The 11,976-nt window shown below is 64.3% G+C and overlaps 1 protein-coding gene and 1 long non-coding RNA gene across 2 annotated transcripts; one reads left to right on the forward strand and one right to left on the reverse strand.

Moving 5' to 3' along the window:
* Positions 1 to 82: 82 nt before the first annotated feature.
* Gucy2d (guanylate cyclase 2D, retinal) lies at positions 83 to 11,631 on the forward strand. Its single transcript, XM_060365003.1, has 19 exons — positions 83 to 865; positions 1,030 to 1,334; positions 2,448 to 2,799; positions 2,994 to 3,078; positions 3,244 to 3,346; positions 3,863 to 3,964; positions 5,105 to 5,185; positions 6,438 to 6,644; positions 6,814 to 6,970; positions 7,358 to 7,507; positions 8,630 to 8,778; positions 9,253 to 9,416; positions 9,535 to 9,727; positions 9,933 to 10,107; positions 10,323 to 10,421; positions 10,767 to 10,861; positions 10,972 to 11,057; positions 11,230 to 11,340; positions 11,494 to 11,631. Exons 1-18 carry the CDS (start codon positions 148 to 150, stop codon positions 11,321 to 11,323), a joined length of 3,315 nt encoding a protein of 1,104 aa, XP_060220986.1. The 5' UTR covers positions 83 to 147; the 3' UTR covers positions 11,324 to 11,340; positions 11,494 to 11,631.
* LOC132646444 (uncharacterized) lies at positions 7,479 to 9,260 on the reverse strand. The gene is made up of 3 exons (XR_009584741.1): positions 8,769 to 9,260; positions 8,138 to 8,307; positions 7,479 to 7,610 (listed from the first exon to the last, which is right to left on the reverse strand). It is a non-coding gene; the product is annotated as an uncharacterized LOC132646444 (long non-coding RNA).
* Positions 11,632 to 11,976: the final 345 nt, after the last annotated feature.

An 11,976-nucleotide genomic window follows, 5' to 3' on the forward strand; every position in this document is an offset into this window, starting at 1 on the left:
GCCCGCTGGGGAGGGGGGTGTCCCCATGACCCCCGGGGCTGCTGACGGGAGGTAAGCCATCAGGGGACGAGCAGGCCAGGCTCCCCGGGGGAGGGCCGGGGTCTCAGCCTCCCCATCTTGTTCGCTCTGTGTCCACAGAAGGGGGCGATGGCCGCGCGGCCCCCGCCGGGGCGCGGGCTCCCCGACGCCGGCGTCTGCGTCCCCGCGCGGCGGAGGCCGTGCAGCCCGCGCTGGCTCGGGCCGCGGCTGCCGGGGCTCCTGCTCCTCCTGCTCCTCCCGCCCCCGGGCGCCCTCTCCGCCGTGTTCCAGGTGGGGGTGCTGGGCCCCTGGGCCTGCGACCCCCTCTTCGCGCGCGCGCGCCCGGACCTGGCCGCGCGCCTGGCCGCCGACCGCCTGAACCGCGACCTCGCCCTGGACGGCGGCCCCCGGTTCGAGGTGGCGCTGCTCCCGGAGCCCTGCCGGAGCCCGGGCTCGCTGGGGGCCGTGTCCTCCGCGCTGGCTCGAGTCTCTGGCCTGGTGGGTCCCGTGAACCCCGCGGCCTGCCGGCCGGCCGAGCTCCTGGCGCAGGAGGCGGGGGTGGCGCTGGTGCCCTGGGGCTGCCCGGGCGCGCGGGCCGCGGGAACCACGGCCCCGGCCTTGACCCCCGCGGCAGAGGCGCTCTACGTCCTCCTCAGGACGTTCCGCTGGGCGCGCGTGGCCCTGGTCACCGCGCCGCAGGACCTGTGGGTGGAGGCGGGGCGCGCCCTGTCGGCGGCGCTCCGGGCCCGGGGCCTGCCCGTGGCCTCGGTGACCTCCATGGAGGCCTCAGACGACGCCGGGGCCCGGGCGGCCCTCGCCAAGATCCGGGCTGGGCCGGCGGTGAGAGGTAGGCTCCGGGGGCGCGGGGCGGGCGGGGACGGGCGCGGGGCAGGCGCGGGGCGGCGGGCGCGGGGCGGGCGCGGGGCGGCGGGCGCGGGGCGGCGGGCGCGGGGCGGCGGGCGCGGGGCGGCGGGCGCGGGGCGGGCGCGGCCACGGCCTCCGTGTCCGCAGCCGTGATCATGGTCATGCACTCGGTGCTGCTGGGCGGCGAGGAGCAGCGCCGCCTGCTGGAGGCTGCGGAGGAGCTGGGCCTGACCGACGGCTCGCTGGTCTTCCTGCCCTTCGACACGCTCCACTACGCCGTGGCTCCGGGCCCGGAGGCTCTGGCCGCCATCGCCAACAGCTCCCAGCTTCGCCGGGCCCACGACGCGGTGCTCACACTCACACGCCACTGTCCTCCCGGGGACAGCGTGCAGGACAGCCTGCGCAGGGCCCAGGAGCACCAGGAGCTGCCCCCCGACCTCGACCTGCGGCAGGTAGACGGTCTAAGCAACGGGGAAGCGGGGGAGGACCGCGAGAGAAGGATGGAAACAGAGGGAAGAGGGGCGGAGCCTATAGGAGCGAGGGGTGGAGCCAACGGGAAGGTGAGGGGTGGAGCCAATGGGGCAGGAAGGGTGGAGCCAATGGGAAGACGAGGGTGGAGCCAATGGGACAGGGAAGGTGGAGCCAATGGACGGGGTGGGTGGAGCCAGTGGCGCGTGAGCGGTAGCCGCTGCCGGTCGGAGTTTCTCGGGTGCTGTAGAATCTGCTTTTGCTTAGGGCGCCTTCATTATCGAGTTCACCCCCTGAGAGCAGGAAACGGGACCTGTGACACCCAGCTCCTAAACCGCCACGTCACTTTTAGTATTCAAAGCAGACCTACCTAACCCCAGCACCTCCAGAGCTACTGTCCGTGACGCCCAGCTCTTTTCCTTGAGGCCTCAACCTTGTTCTGGTCCCACTGTGTGCTTTGTGAGGGCCTCGACGGGGGTGGGGCTCCCATAGTCCGCTCCAAAGATAATCTCCACCATCCAAGCAGTCAGAATCCCTTGGGTCTCCAGGGTCCAAATTCAGGCCGTCTAATCCCGTCCCAGGCACAAAGGCAGTCTAGAAGCTTCTGAGGCAAAAGGGAGGCGCCATGTCAGTAGGAAGAAACTTGGCAGTCAGGAAGGCCGCACTGCGCCAGGCCTAGTGCAATCCCCCATACTCGGAAGACAGAGGCGGGAAAAGTCCAGGGCCTTCCTGAGCTACGGGGTAAACAAGTCTGGTAAACAGGGGCCTGTCTCAAAACAAGAGATGGTTATCCGGCACAGTGGTACTTGCCAGGCTTGGGCCAGGCCTTGGGTTCAGTCTCCCAAAATAAACAACTAGCCACCCCCGAAAGAAGGCTCAGGTGGCCAGTGGGGTGGAAGGCCACTGAGCCATCACCCCGCAGCACCGCTGGCCTTCTCCGAGAGGGTATTCGCGGTGGAAAAGCAGAAAAAATGGGAATACACTGAAAGTGGGCGGGATGGGGGATCCGAGGGCGAGCTGGCACAGTGAAGGCGCAGGCCGGCGGTTCTCACCCGCTGAAGGGCTCTAAGTCCTGGGCCGGTCCCGCCCTCCTGCAGGTCTCCCCGCTGTTTGGCACCATCTATGACGCCGTCTTCCTGTTGGCTGGGGGCGTGGCGAGAGCACGAGCGGCGGTGGGGGGCGGCTGGGTGTCCGGGGCCTCGGTGGCCCGCCAGGTGCGGGAGGCCCAGGTCTCCGGCTTTTGCGGGGTCCTGGGAAGAAGCGAGGAGCCCTCCTTTGTGCTGCTGGACACAGACGCCTCTGGGGACCGGCTGTTGGCCACACACCTGCTGTATCCCACCGGAGGCTCTATGCGCCCTGCCGGGACCCCTGTGCACTTCCCTAGAGGTGGAGCAGCGCCGGGACCAGACCCTTCCTGCTGGTTCGAGCCGGATGTGATCTGCAGCGGAGGTGAGGAAAGCACCAGAGGAGCACCAGCAGGCTCCGTCTGGGTCAGCCAGCGTGGGCATTGTGAGGGGGGGGGGGCGCCTGACTCCTCGCCCAGCCCAGCTCTTAGATTTGGCATGGCGGATTGAACGCCTCCCTTCCTCAGAGGGGCCCTTTCCCTGCCAGGACCAAGAGGCTCCCCCTTCTTGTTCCTTCAGGGGTGGAGCCAGGCCTGGTCTTCGTTGGCTTTCTCCTGGTGATAGGGATAGGACTGTTGGGGGCCTTCCTGGCTCATTACCTGAGGTGAGTAGGGAAGTAGAATTATGCCACAAGGGCAGCAGGTGAGCGGGAGGCCATCTTGGAGAGGGGCAGGCAGGTTTGAGGGGAATAGCTCTGTTCCAGTTCACTTGCCTGAGCTAGCGCCTTTCCCCTGCTCGCTCCCCGCTGGCCTCTTCCTCCTCCTGCCAGGCACAAGCTGCTACAGATGCAAATGGCCTCGGGCCCCAACAAGATCATCCTGACCCTGGAAGACGTCACCTTCCTCCACCCACAGGCGGGCAGCTCTCGAAAGGTCAGAGAGCAGGGAGCTAGGAGCCACCTGTGTTCTCCGGGGCATTTGGTCCCTCCCCTGAGCCAGCTGCCTGCCCCCCCACCCCCATCTCCCATGTAAGAAACTCAGCTTCTCCCCCAACTTTGTCCTGGGAATCAGGGACCTCCTCTCCGCAATAGGGGTGGCAGCCCTGCCTTGGGCTGCTGTGAAGGTCCAGTTAGAAAAATGAATGTCTGAGCTGGGCGATGGTGGCGCACGCCTTCAATGCCAGCACTGGGGAGGCAGAGGCAGGCAGATCTCTGAGTTCAAGGACAGCCTGGTCTACAAAGCAAGTCCAGGCCAGCCAAAGCTCCACAGAGAAACCCTGTCTCCAAATATCAAAAGGATGTTCGTTTTGTGGACTGTAAAATGTGGCACCATTTCCAGCTGCCCTGCGGATCCCTTGTCTTCCTCTCTTTCACCCTCAGAAATCAGCCTCGGCCCAGGACTCTGGCCTCAGGACATATGCTGACCCTTTGCATCTGCGTCTGTCCTCAGGTGGCCCAGGGAAGTAGATCCAGCCTGGCTGCCCGGAGCACCTCAGACATCCGCAGTGTCCCGAGCCAGCCCCCAGAGAGCGCCAGCATTGGCCTCTACGAGGTGAGCTAATCCCGGTTAGGGTGACCTGCCCCGGGAGGGAAGAGGAGGAAGGTCAAAGTGTGCGCTTCAGGCAGAGAGCCGAAGCTGGGCAGGGTCTAGGGGAAGGTCATGTCCAATCTGGACATGCTTTCTGCCACAAGATCCAGGTGAGGGTTTCCCAAACCCCAAAGCTGGAGGTTGGAGGTATGTGGAGCATGCTGGGCCCAGCCCACAGGGCAGCCGGTGTGGCCAGCGAGGACAGCTCCCCCATCCAGTTCTGAGCAGACTGAACTGAAGCCCGGCCTCAATGTCAGAGAAGGGCGCTAGCGGCCAGGCCAGCACACGTGACCGTGCCAGAGGGGTGTGGGGCACTGAGGGCAGCCGTGGAAAACCCAGCCTGTCCAGAGGAGTGAGGGGAGCGCCCACGCTCAGGGTCTTGGAGAAAACACGGAAGTTCTGACCATGTCACCCGAGACCATGTGACAGGTTCTCAGGGACAGATTGTTGCTGCTTTAATATGCTGTTCTTTGTTGAGTGGGACGCTCCACCCGGGCCAAGTCGTTCTCTCTGGCCCTGTCCAGTTTTCAGTGACCATTAAAGAACATCTCCTTATTTACTTCCCAAAGCCTGTTAAGAGTTGGGAACAAATCTCCACGACTCTCTTCTAGTTCCCGTCTCTTAGCAACAATCAGGACCACCAATCTGATTTGCAAGGCCCAGGGCAAAACAAGAGCAAAGGGCTCTTGTTCACCCAGGTGATGGCAGCCATCACTGAACTGACATCCCATGGCCTGACCCTGCCGTTCTCTGGGGTCAGTGAGGCCAGGACCCGCAAGGATGATCCCTCCCTTCGTAGCCAGCTCACCATAATCCCTGATGACTCTTAGCTCTCTCCTGACAAGGGCCAGCAATGAGGGCTGTGCATGCAGCAGCTGTGTGACCGTTAGCGGGAATATCGGGGCGGTGAGGAGCTGCATCTTCCTCCCCTGGGCTCTGACCCAGGCCCCTGGGAAACACAGGCTGTACACTGAGCTGCTTGCATCTCATGGTCTCTGCCTGGACGGATGGTTCTAGGCCACTGGGCCAGTGGAAATGGGAGGGTCCTCAAGCTCCGGGAAGCCTGGGGCTTCAAGGACCGATTTCCTCAACCTTGTGCTGCAGGGGGACTGGGTTTGGCTGAAGAGATTCCCAGGGGAGCACTACACGGCCATCAGGCCCGCAACCAAGACAGCCTTCTCCAAGGTGAGGCTGGGCCCGGCAGGGCTGTGTGGTTGTTGGCATGCCCGCTCCGGGCTTTGTTTGCAGTGGGCAGCGGGGTTCGTTCTCAGGGCTTCTTTCCCCTCCAGAGAGGACTTCCCAGCATCCTCTCTCGTGATATTAGCTTTTCCCCCTTTCATGTTCTTATCACAACTAACATGTGATAAGTGACGTGTTAGCCCATCCCGTAAGTTGTATGCTCACACGCTCTGGCTTATGTCTGATCTGCCCCATCACAGACTCAGAGTTGGATGAGGGTGCCTCTGTGTTCCCAGCACGCGGCCCGCAGTGTAGGAGGCCAGTAGATTGGTGTTGAGGCCCCGTCAGGATGGCTCGGTAGACAGAGGCACCTGCCGCCGAGCCTGACCTTGTTCCCCAGAACCCACACGAGTGGAAGGAGGCAGCCAGCTCCAGCAAGTTTCCCTCTGGCCTCCACACGGTGCCATGGCGCATACATGCCACACACATACAGATGCAGGCGTGCACACACACACATAAACAAATAAGTATATTTTAAAGAAAAAAACTTTAAGTGAGTTTCCAGTTCTCTCAGGGAAGGAACGGCCCCAGCCGTACTCACACAGTGGACGAAGTGGGGAGCTGGCGAGGAGGCCGCAGACAGCTCACCCGGAGCGTTCACCTTGACCGTCCCTCCTCTCCCAGCACCAAGCATCCTTGGTTTGGCCTCTTTCCGGGAGGCCGCTGGGAGCCTGAGACCACAGCTATGGCTAACTTAAGCGGTTGCCTTTGTGGGCGTGGGCCAAGTTGCCATTTGACACCAGGTGTTTGAAATGAAAGCAGCCCCTCCCCTGGCCCCAGGGAAAGCTAAGGCCACCGTCTGTCAGGCGCTTCATCCCGGCGCGCCGCAGGAGTAGGAGCAGCAGGTGGCAGGCTTCTTTCTACTTTCCCCGGTGGCTCCACTTCACTTTGTAGTTAATGGAGCCTTCGGATTCACAGAGCGGAACCCCAGCGGGTCCTAATCCCCGGAATACGGGTGTCTTTTCATTTGTGACATTAAGTGTTGTCACACTCATGTTCTGGACAAGGCCCTTTCACCACACTGAGCTGTCCAAAGCCAGAGCTACGCACAGAAGAAAGGCCCCGACCCATTTCACTCACCATTCCCAATCTCATGTTTGCAGTCTTGCTGCCCCCAAACAGGCGCTCAAGGGGGGTTGGGCAGTCCTGGGTGCCCGAGGACGGGAAATGCCTGTCCCTGTCGCTTTCTCCCTTCCAGCTGCGGGAGCTCCGGCACGAGAACGTGGCTCTCTACCTGGGGCTCTTCCTGGCGGGCACAGCAGACAGCCCTGCCGCCCCCGGGGAGGGCCTCCTGGCTGTGGTCTCAGAGCACTGCGCCCGGGGCTCCCTCCACGACCTCCTGGCCCAGAGAGACATCAAGCTGGACTGGATGTTCAAGTCTTCTCTCCTGCTGGACCTCATCAAGGTGTGTGTGTGTGTGTGTGTGTGTGTGTGTGCGCGTGTGTGCATGCGTGTGCGTGCGTGTGTGTGCGCGCGTGTGCACGTGTGTGCCCTGCGAGTCTTAGGAGGTGGGGTTGTGCTGGCGGGGGCGGGGCCGCGGAGCTGAGGCGGCCTCTCCTCCCTCCCCATCCAAGGGAATGAGATACTTGCACCACCGCGGCGTGGCCCACGGGAGGCTCAAGTCACGGAACTGCGTGGTGGATGGGAGGTTCGTGCTCAAGGTGACAGACCACGGCCACGGGAGGCTTCTGGAAGCGCAGAGGGTGTTACCCGAGCCGCCCAGCGCGGAGGGTAGGAGCGCGCTGCCTCCCCGCTCTGGAGCATCCGTCCCCTCGGCTCCGCATAGCGGCCCGCGCCCTCCCCTCCGGCCCTTCCCCGCGCTCTTCCCACCCTAGACTGACGCTAACCAGGCCCGGGAAAGGCCTACGCTGCGGACTGGAGGGGCTGCGCTCTGGGTCTGTGGTTCAGCTCTGCTGAGGGCCGCCACCCCGGGCGGAGTGCTCCCTAGGCATCGCCTTCGTGAGCCCAGGGTCTTCTCTGCCAGGCTTGACGCTCCAGCAGTCCCTTCGCTGAGATAGCTGACTGTGGGGTTGATCAGTACCCGTGAGGCTGAGGTCTGGCGGGCGGGGGCGCTGTCACAGCCTCTCTCTGTACCCATGCCCCTCTTTCCGTTCCTAGATCAGCTGTGGACAGCCCCAGAGCTGCTCCGGGACCCAGCCCTGGAGCGGCGGGGAACTCTGGCTGGCGACGTCTTCAGCCTGGCCATCATCATGCAGGAGGTGGTCTGCCGCAGCACCCCCTACGCCATGCTGGAGCTGCCCCCCGAGGGTAAGGCGGCTTGGGGCCGGGTGCATGCTGCAGGTGAGGCCGCCAGGCCCGCCTGGTTCTTCGGTAAAGGGAAGCCCCGCGGCGAGGCTTAGCTTTCCTAAAGCTGAAGACAGCAGTGGGAAAGCCAAGCGTGAGGAGGCTGTCTCGAGGCACAGATCCTAACAGCTCCCACCCCGACCCTGGGCCCACCCTCTCTCCCACCACACACAGGCTGCTCTCTGACCCCCAGAGAAGGGGAAGGGGACCATGAGGGGCCGGAGGACAGTCCCACAGGGTTCATGTCACTCATCCTGTGTAGGAGCCACACCCCAACCTCACTTTTCTTGTGTTTAGAAAACACTAATTTGTGTCGCCTCTTTCTGACACTATGAGTTCAGGGGCCTCTGATTACTCCTAGAGAGTCCACATTACACTCCCATCCACACCACACTCCCCTACCAACGAAAGCACTTACCTGTCTGTCTATCTGTCTGTCTGTCTATCCATCTACCTACCTATCCGTGTGTTGTGTGTGCGTCCACGTGTGCAGACAGTTGTGTGTGCATGTATGTGTGTGCAAATGGAGGTGTCTTCCTCAGCCGTTCTTTTGTTTACTTTTTGGGACAGTCTCACACGGCAGCCAGAACTCACCAGTTAGCTGTGTAGGTTGGCCGGCGAGCTCCAGGGAGCCTCCTGTGTCTGCCTTCCTGGTGCTTACGGGGGTGTGCCGCTACGCCTGGCTTTTAAACCATCATTTAACGTGGCTGCTGGAGCTCCAAACTCAGGCCCTCTGGCCTATGTGCCCGGCCGTCTCCTAAGACCTGGAAGTGTTAATTTAAAGCAAACACTCTCAGCTGGAAAGTTGGTGGAGCACCTGGTTAGCGGGCACCAAGCCCGGAGTTCAATTCCCAGCACCCCGTAACCCGGGCGTGACGACAGAAGCCTGTGGCCCCAGCATTTGTGTGGGAGGCGGAAGAGAAGGGCCAGCAGGCCAGGGCCGCCCGTCAGGCCAGGGTCGCCCGTCAGGGCCATTCTCAGCTGCACAGGAAGCTGGACAGCCTCTCCCAGTGCCCCCTTTAGGCTAGGGTAAAGGTGGCTTTGTTTGGGGGACGCCCACCTCTTACAGCTCCCTCTCGCCTCTAGAAGTGATACGCAGGGTGAGGACGCCCCCTCCCCTGTGCCGGCCCTTGGTGTCAATGGACCAGGCACCCATGCAGTGCATCCAGCTGATGACGCAGTGCTGGGCAGAGCAGCCAGAGCTCCGGCCCTCCATGGACCTCACCTTTGACCTGGTCAGGGGCTGGGATTGGGCAAGGGCTGGGCTGGCCCCTGGGGTCCCAGATTCTTGTCAGCATCCTGTTCCCAGGCAAGCAGGCTGGCATGACCTTTGACCTCCTAGACTTCTCTCCTAAGGACTGAGAATTTGGGAGGGAAGGTTTAGAATGCAAAAGAGGACTTGCGGGGCCTTGGGATGGGAGAAGACTAGGTGGGAGAAATATTTAATCTGAACCAAATAACACTGAACGAGAACCAGACAGGTGCTTGGTTTGTGGGGCAGAAAGAGCCTGAGTCAGTGCCAACTCAGAGCAAGGCCCTCTGGGAACTCTCATTGGCCACGTAACAGTATCTGAAGACACAGCGGCCGGGAGCCCGGGGGTGGTCCGTGAATAGAAGGTGAACGGCCCCAGCTACATAGCCCCATGGGAGGGTGCAGGAGAGGGCCGTGGCAGCCCAGGTCTTATCTCACTAGCTCCCTCCTGTCCTAGTTCAAGAGCATCAACAAGGGGCGGAAGATGAACATCATCGACTCCATGCTGCGGATGCTGGAGCAGTACTCCAGCAACCTGGAGGACCTGATCCGAGAGCGCACGGAGGAGCTTGAGCAGGAGAAGCAGAAGACGGACAGGCTGCTCACCCAGATGCTGCCTCCGTGCGTGCCTGGGCGCCGGGGAGCGCCGGGGCCGCGGGGGGCTGCGGAGAGGGGGGCCGCGGAGAGGGCGGCCGGGCGGGGCAGCCCCGGGTGACCCCTGCCCTCCCGCCCCTCCCAGATCTGTGGCCGAGGCGCTGAAGATGGGCTCCTCTGTAGAGCCCGAGTACTTTGAAGAGGTGACGCTCTACTTCAGTGACATCGTGGGCTTCACCACCATTTCGGCCATGAGCGAGCCCATCGAGGTGGTCGACCTGCTCAACGACCTCTATACGCTCTTCGACGCCATCATCGGCGCCCACGACGTCTACAAGGTGCAGCGCGGGGGACGAAGCCCCCGGCCCTTCCGCTCCGTTTTCCCTCTGTGTGTGCCTGGGTGGCTTAGAACCCGCGGCGTGGGGAGGCTGGACTCGGACGAGTCGCCACCCTCCCGCCTCGGCTTCCTGCGGGGCGTGGCCGCGGTCTGAGTGTGTGTGTGTGTGGGGGGGGCTCAGACTGAGCGGGCGCACCCCTCCCCAGGTGGAGACCATCGGAGACGCCTACATGGTGGCCTCGGGGCTACCGCAGAGGAACGGGCAGCGCCACGCTGCGGAGATCGCCAACATGGCGCTGGACATCCTCAGCGCCGTGGGCTCCTTCCGCATGCGCCACATGCCGGAGGTCCCCGTGCGCATCCGCATCGGCCTGCACTCAGGTAGCCCGGGCTCAGGCCTCGGGGCTGCAGGGCTCGTCCCGGGGGGCGGGGCGGGGCGGGGCGGGGGAGGGGCGCGGGGGGGGGCAGGCTCGCCTTGCGGGAGCGCGTGGAGGACCCGGGAGCTGAGGTCCTCCGAGGCCCTTCGCGCAGCCTCCCCGCCGAGCCCCGCCCGCGCCAGCCTCGGCCGCGCCCTCTGACCTGGCGCGTCTCCCCAGGTCCGTGCGTGGCCGGCGTGGTGGGCCTCACGATGCCTCGGTACTGCCTGTTCGGGGACACAGTCAACACTGCCTCGCGGATGGAGTCCACCGGGCTGCGTGAGTGTGACCGACAGGGAGGGCCGGGGGGGTGGGGGGGGCCGGGGGGGCCGGCGGGGGACAGCCCAGGCCGGGTGTGGGGGGGGAGACAGCCCAGGCCGGGTGTGGGGGGGGAGACAGCCCAGGCCGGGTGGGGGGCGGGGGGCCGGCAGGGGGCAGCCCAGGCCGGGTGGGGGCCGGCAGGGGCGGAGGCCGGCCGGGGGACAGCCCAGGCCGGGTGGGGGGCGGGGGGGGCCGGCGGGGGGACAGCCCAGGCCGGGTGGGGGGCGGAGGTTGGCGGGGGGGACAGCCCAGGCCGGGGACCCGAGCGCCACCCGAGACCCCGGCGTCCCCCCGCTGCCTCAGCGTATCGCATCCACGTGAACATGAGCACCGTTCGGATCCTCCGCGCCCTGGACCAGGGCTTCCAGATGGAGTGTCGAGGCCGCACGGAGCTGAAGGTGAGCCCGGGCCACGCCCTGCCCCTGCCTGGACCCTTCCGGGGGCGGGGTCCCCCGCGTCCCCTTCGTCCCTCGCCCTGGCCGGCCTGAGCCCCGTCTTCCGTCCTCAGGGCAGGGGCGTCGAGGACACGTACTGGCTTGTGGGCAGAGTCGGCTTCAACAAGCCCATCCCCAAACCGCCGGATCTGCAGCCCGGGTGAGCGCTCGGCTCAGGCCTGAACGCTGGGCGCCGCAGCGGCGCCGGCCACGGCCCCTGGTGCCCTCGCCCTTTCTTCTTGCCTCCCACGCCGCTGCCAGGCCGCGCAGCGGCGACCCTGGCCTCCTCCACCCCCTTCCTTTTCCCTGAGGCTGCAGTCTCCTCCCTGCAGGGCGAGCAACCACGGCATCAGCCTGCAGGAGATCCCTCTGGAGAGGCGCCTGAAGCTGGAGAAAGCCAGGCCGGGCCTGTTCACCGGGAAGTGAAGAGCCGCTGGGTGCAGGTGCTCCACCCTCCCTGGTCCTCGGGAGCACTCTATGGGGGCGGGGCGGAGGGGTCAGGCACCACCTCATCTGTCCCTGTTCCTCTCTGACTTGGGGTGGGGCACGGGCTGATTCCTTCACAGGGAGCACCAACACCAGCTCTGGTCTGGTAGGTCTGGAGCCATCCCTTCCTGCCGTTGCTGCTGTACAGGACCAATGCCCGAGACTTCTGTCCAACCCCGCGTCCAAGCGTTCCAAGCCGGGGTCTGCTGCAAACCAGCGATGTGACCTTGGGAAGATCTGAAGTGTTGCTCCTCCCCCTCCCCCCCCCCGTGGTAGAATGAGGGGGGCTGAGCGCGTTCCGTCTCCCTGTGGCCCTTTCAGCGAGGCTTTAGAATGAGTAGCCCTGGGATTCAGGGCTCTGTGGCATAGAGCCTTCCAGCTCCAAAAACCCTGAGCACATTGGAGGCGGCAGAGGCGGCATTCTCTAGGCCCTGTGAGGCCCCGAAGTAAGGATCTGGGGAAGCCCTCAGACCCTTCCCCCGGGAAGTGGAGGCCTCGTGTTCTGTCAGGGCAGGGGTCACCGCGAAGCCTGGAAAGGCCAGGGCTTTCCTTTAGCCTCAATCCGATTCCCATTTCCATTACTCGCTGGTTCC

Source organism: Meriones unguiculatus, chromosome 11, assembly GCF_030254825.1.
Source record: "Meriones unguiculatus strain TT.TT164.6M chromosome 11, Bangor_MerUng_6.1, whole genome shotgun sequence".
Lineage (NCBI taxonomy): Eukaryota > Metazoa > Chordata > Mammalia > Rodentia > Muridae > Meriones > Meriones unguiculatus.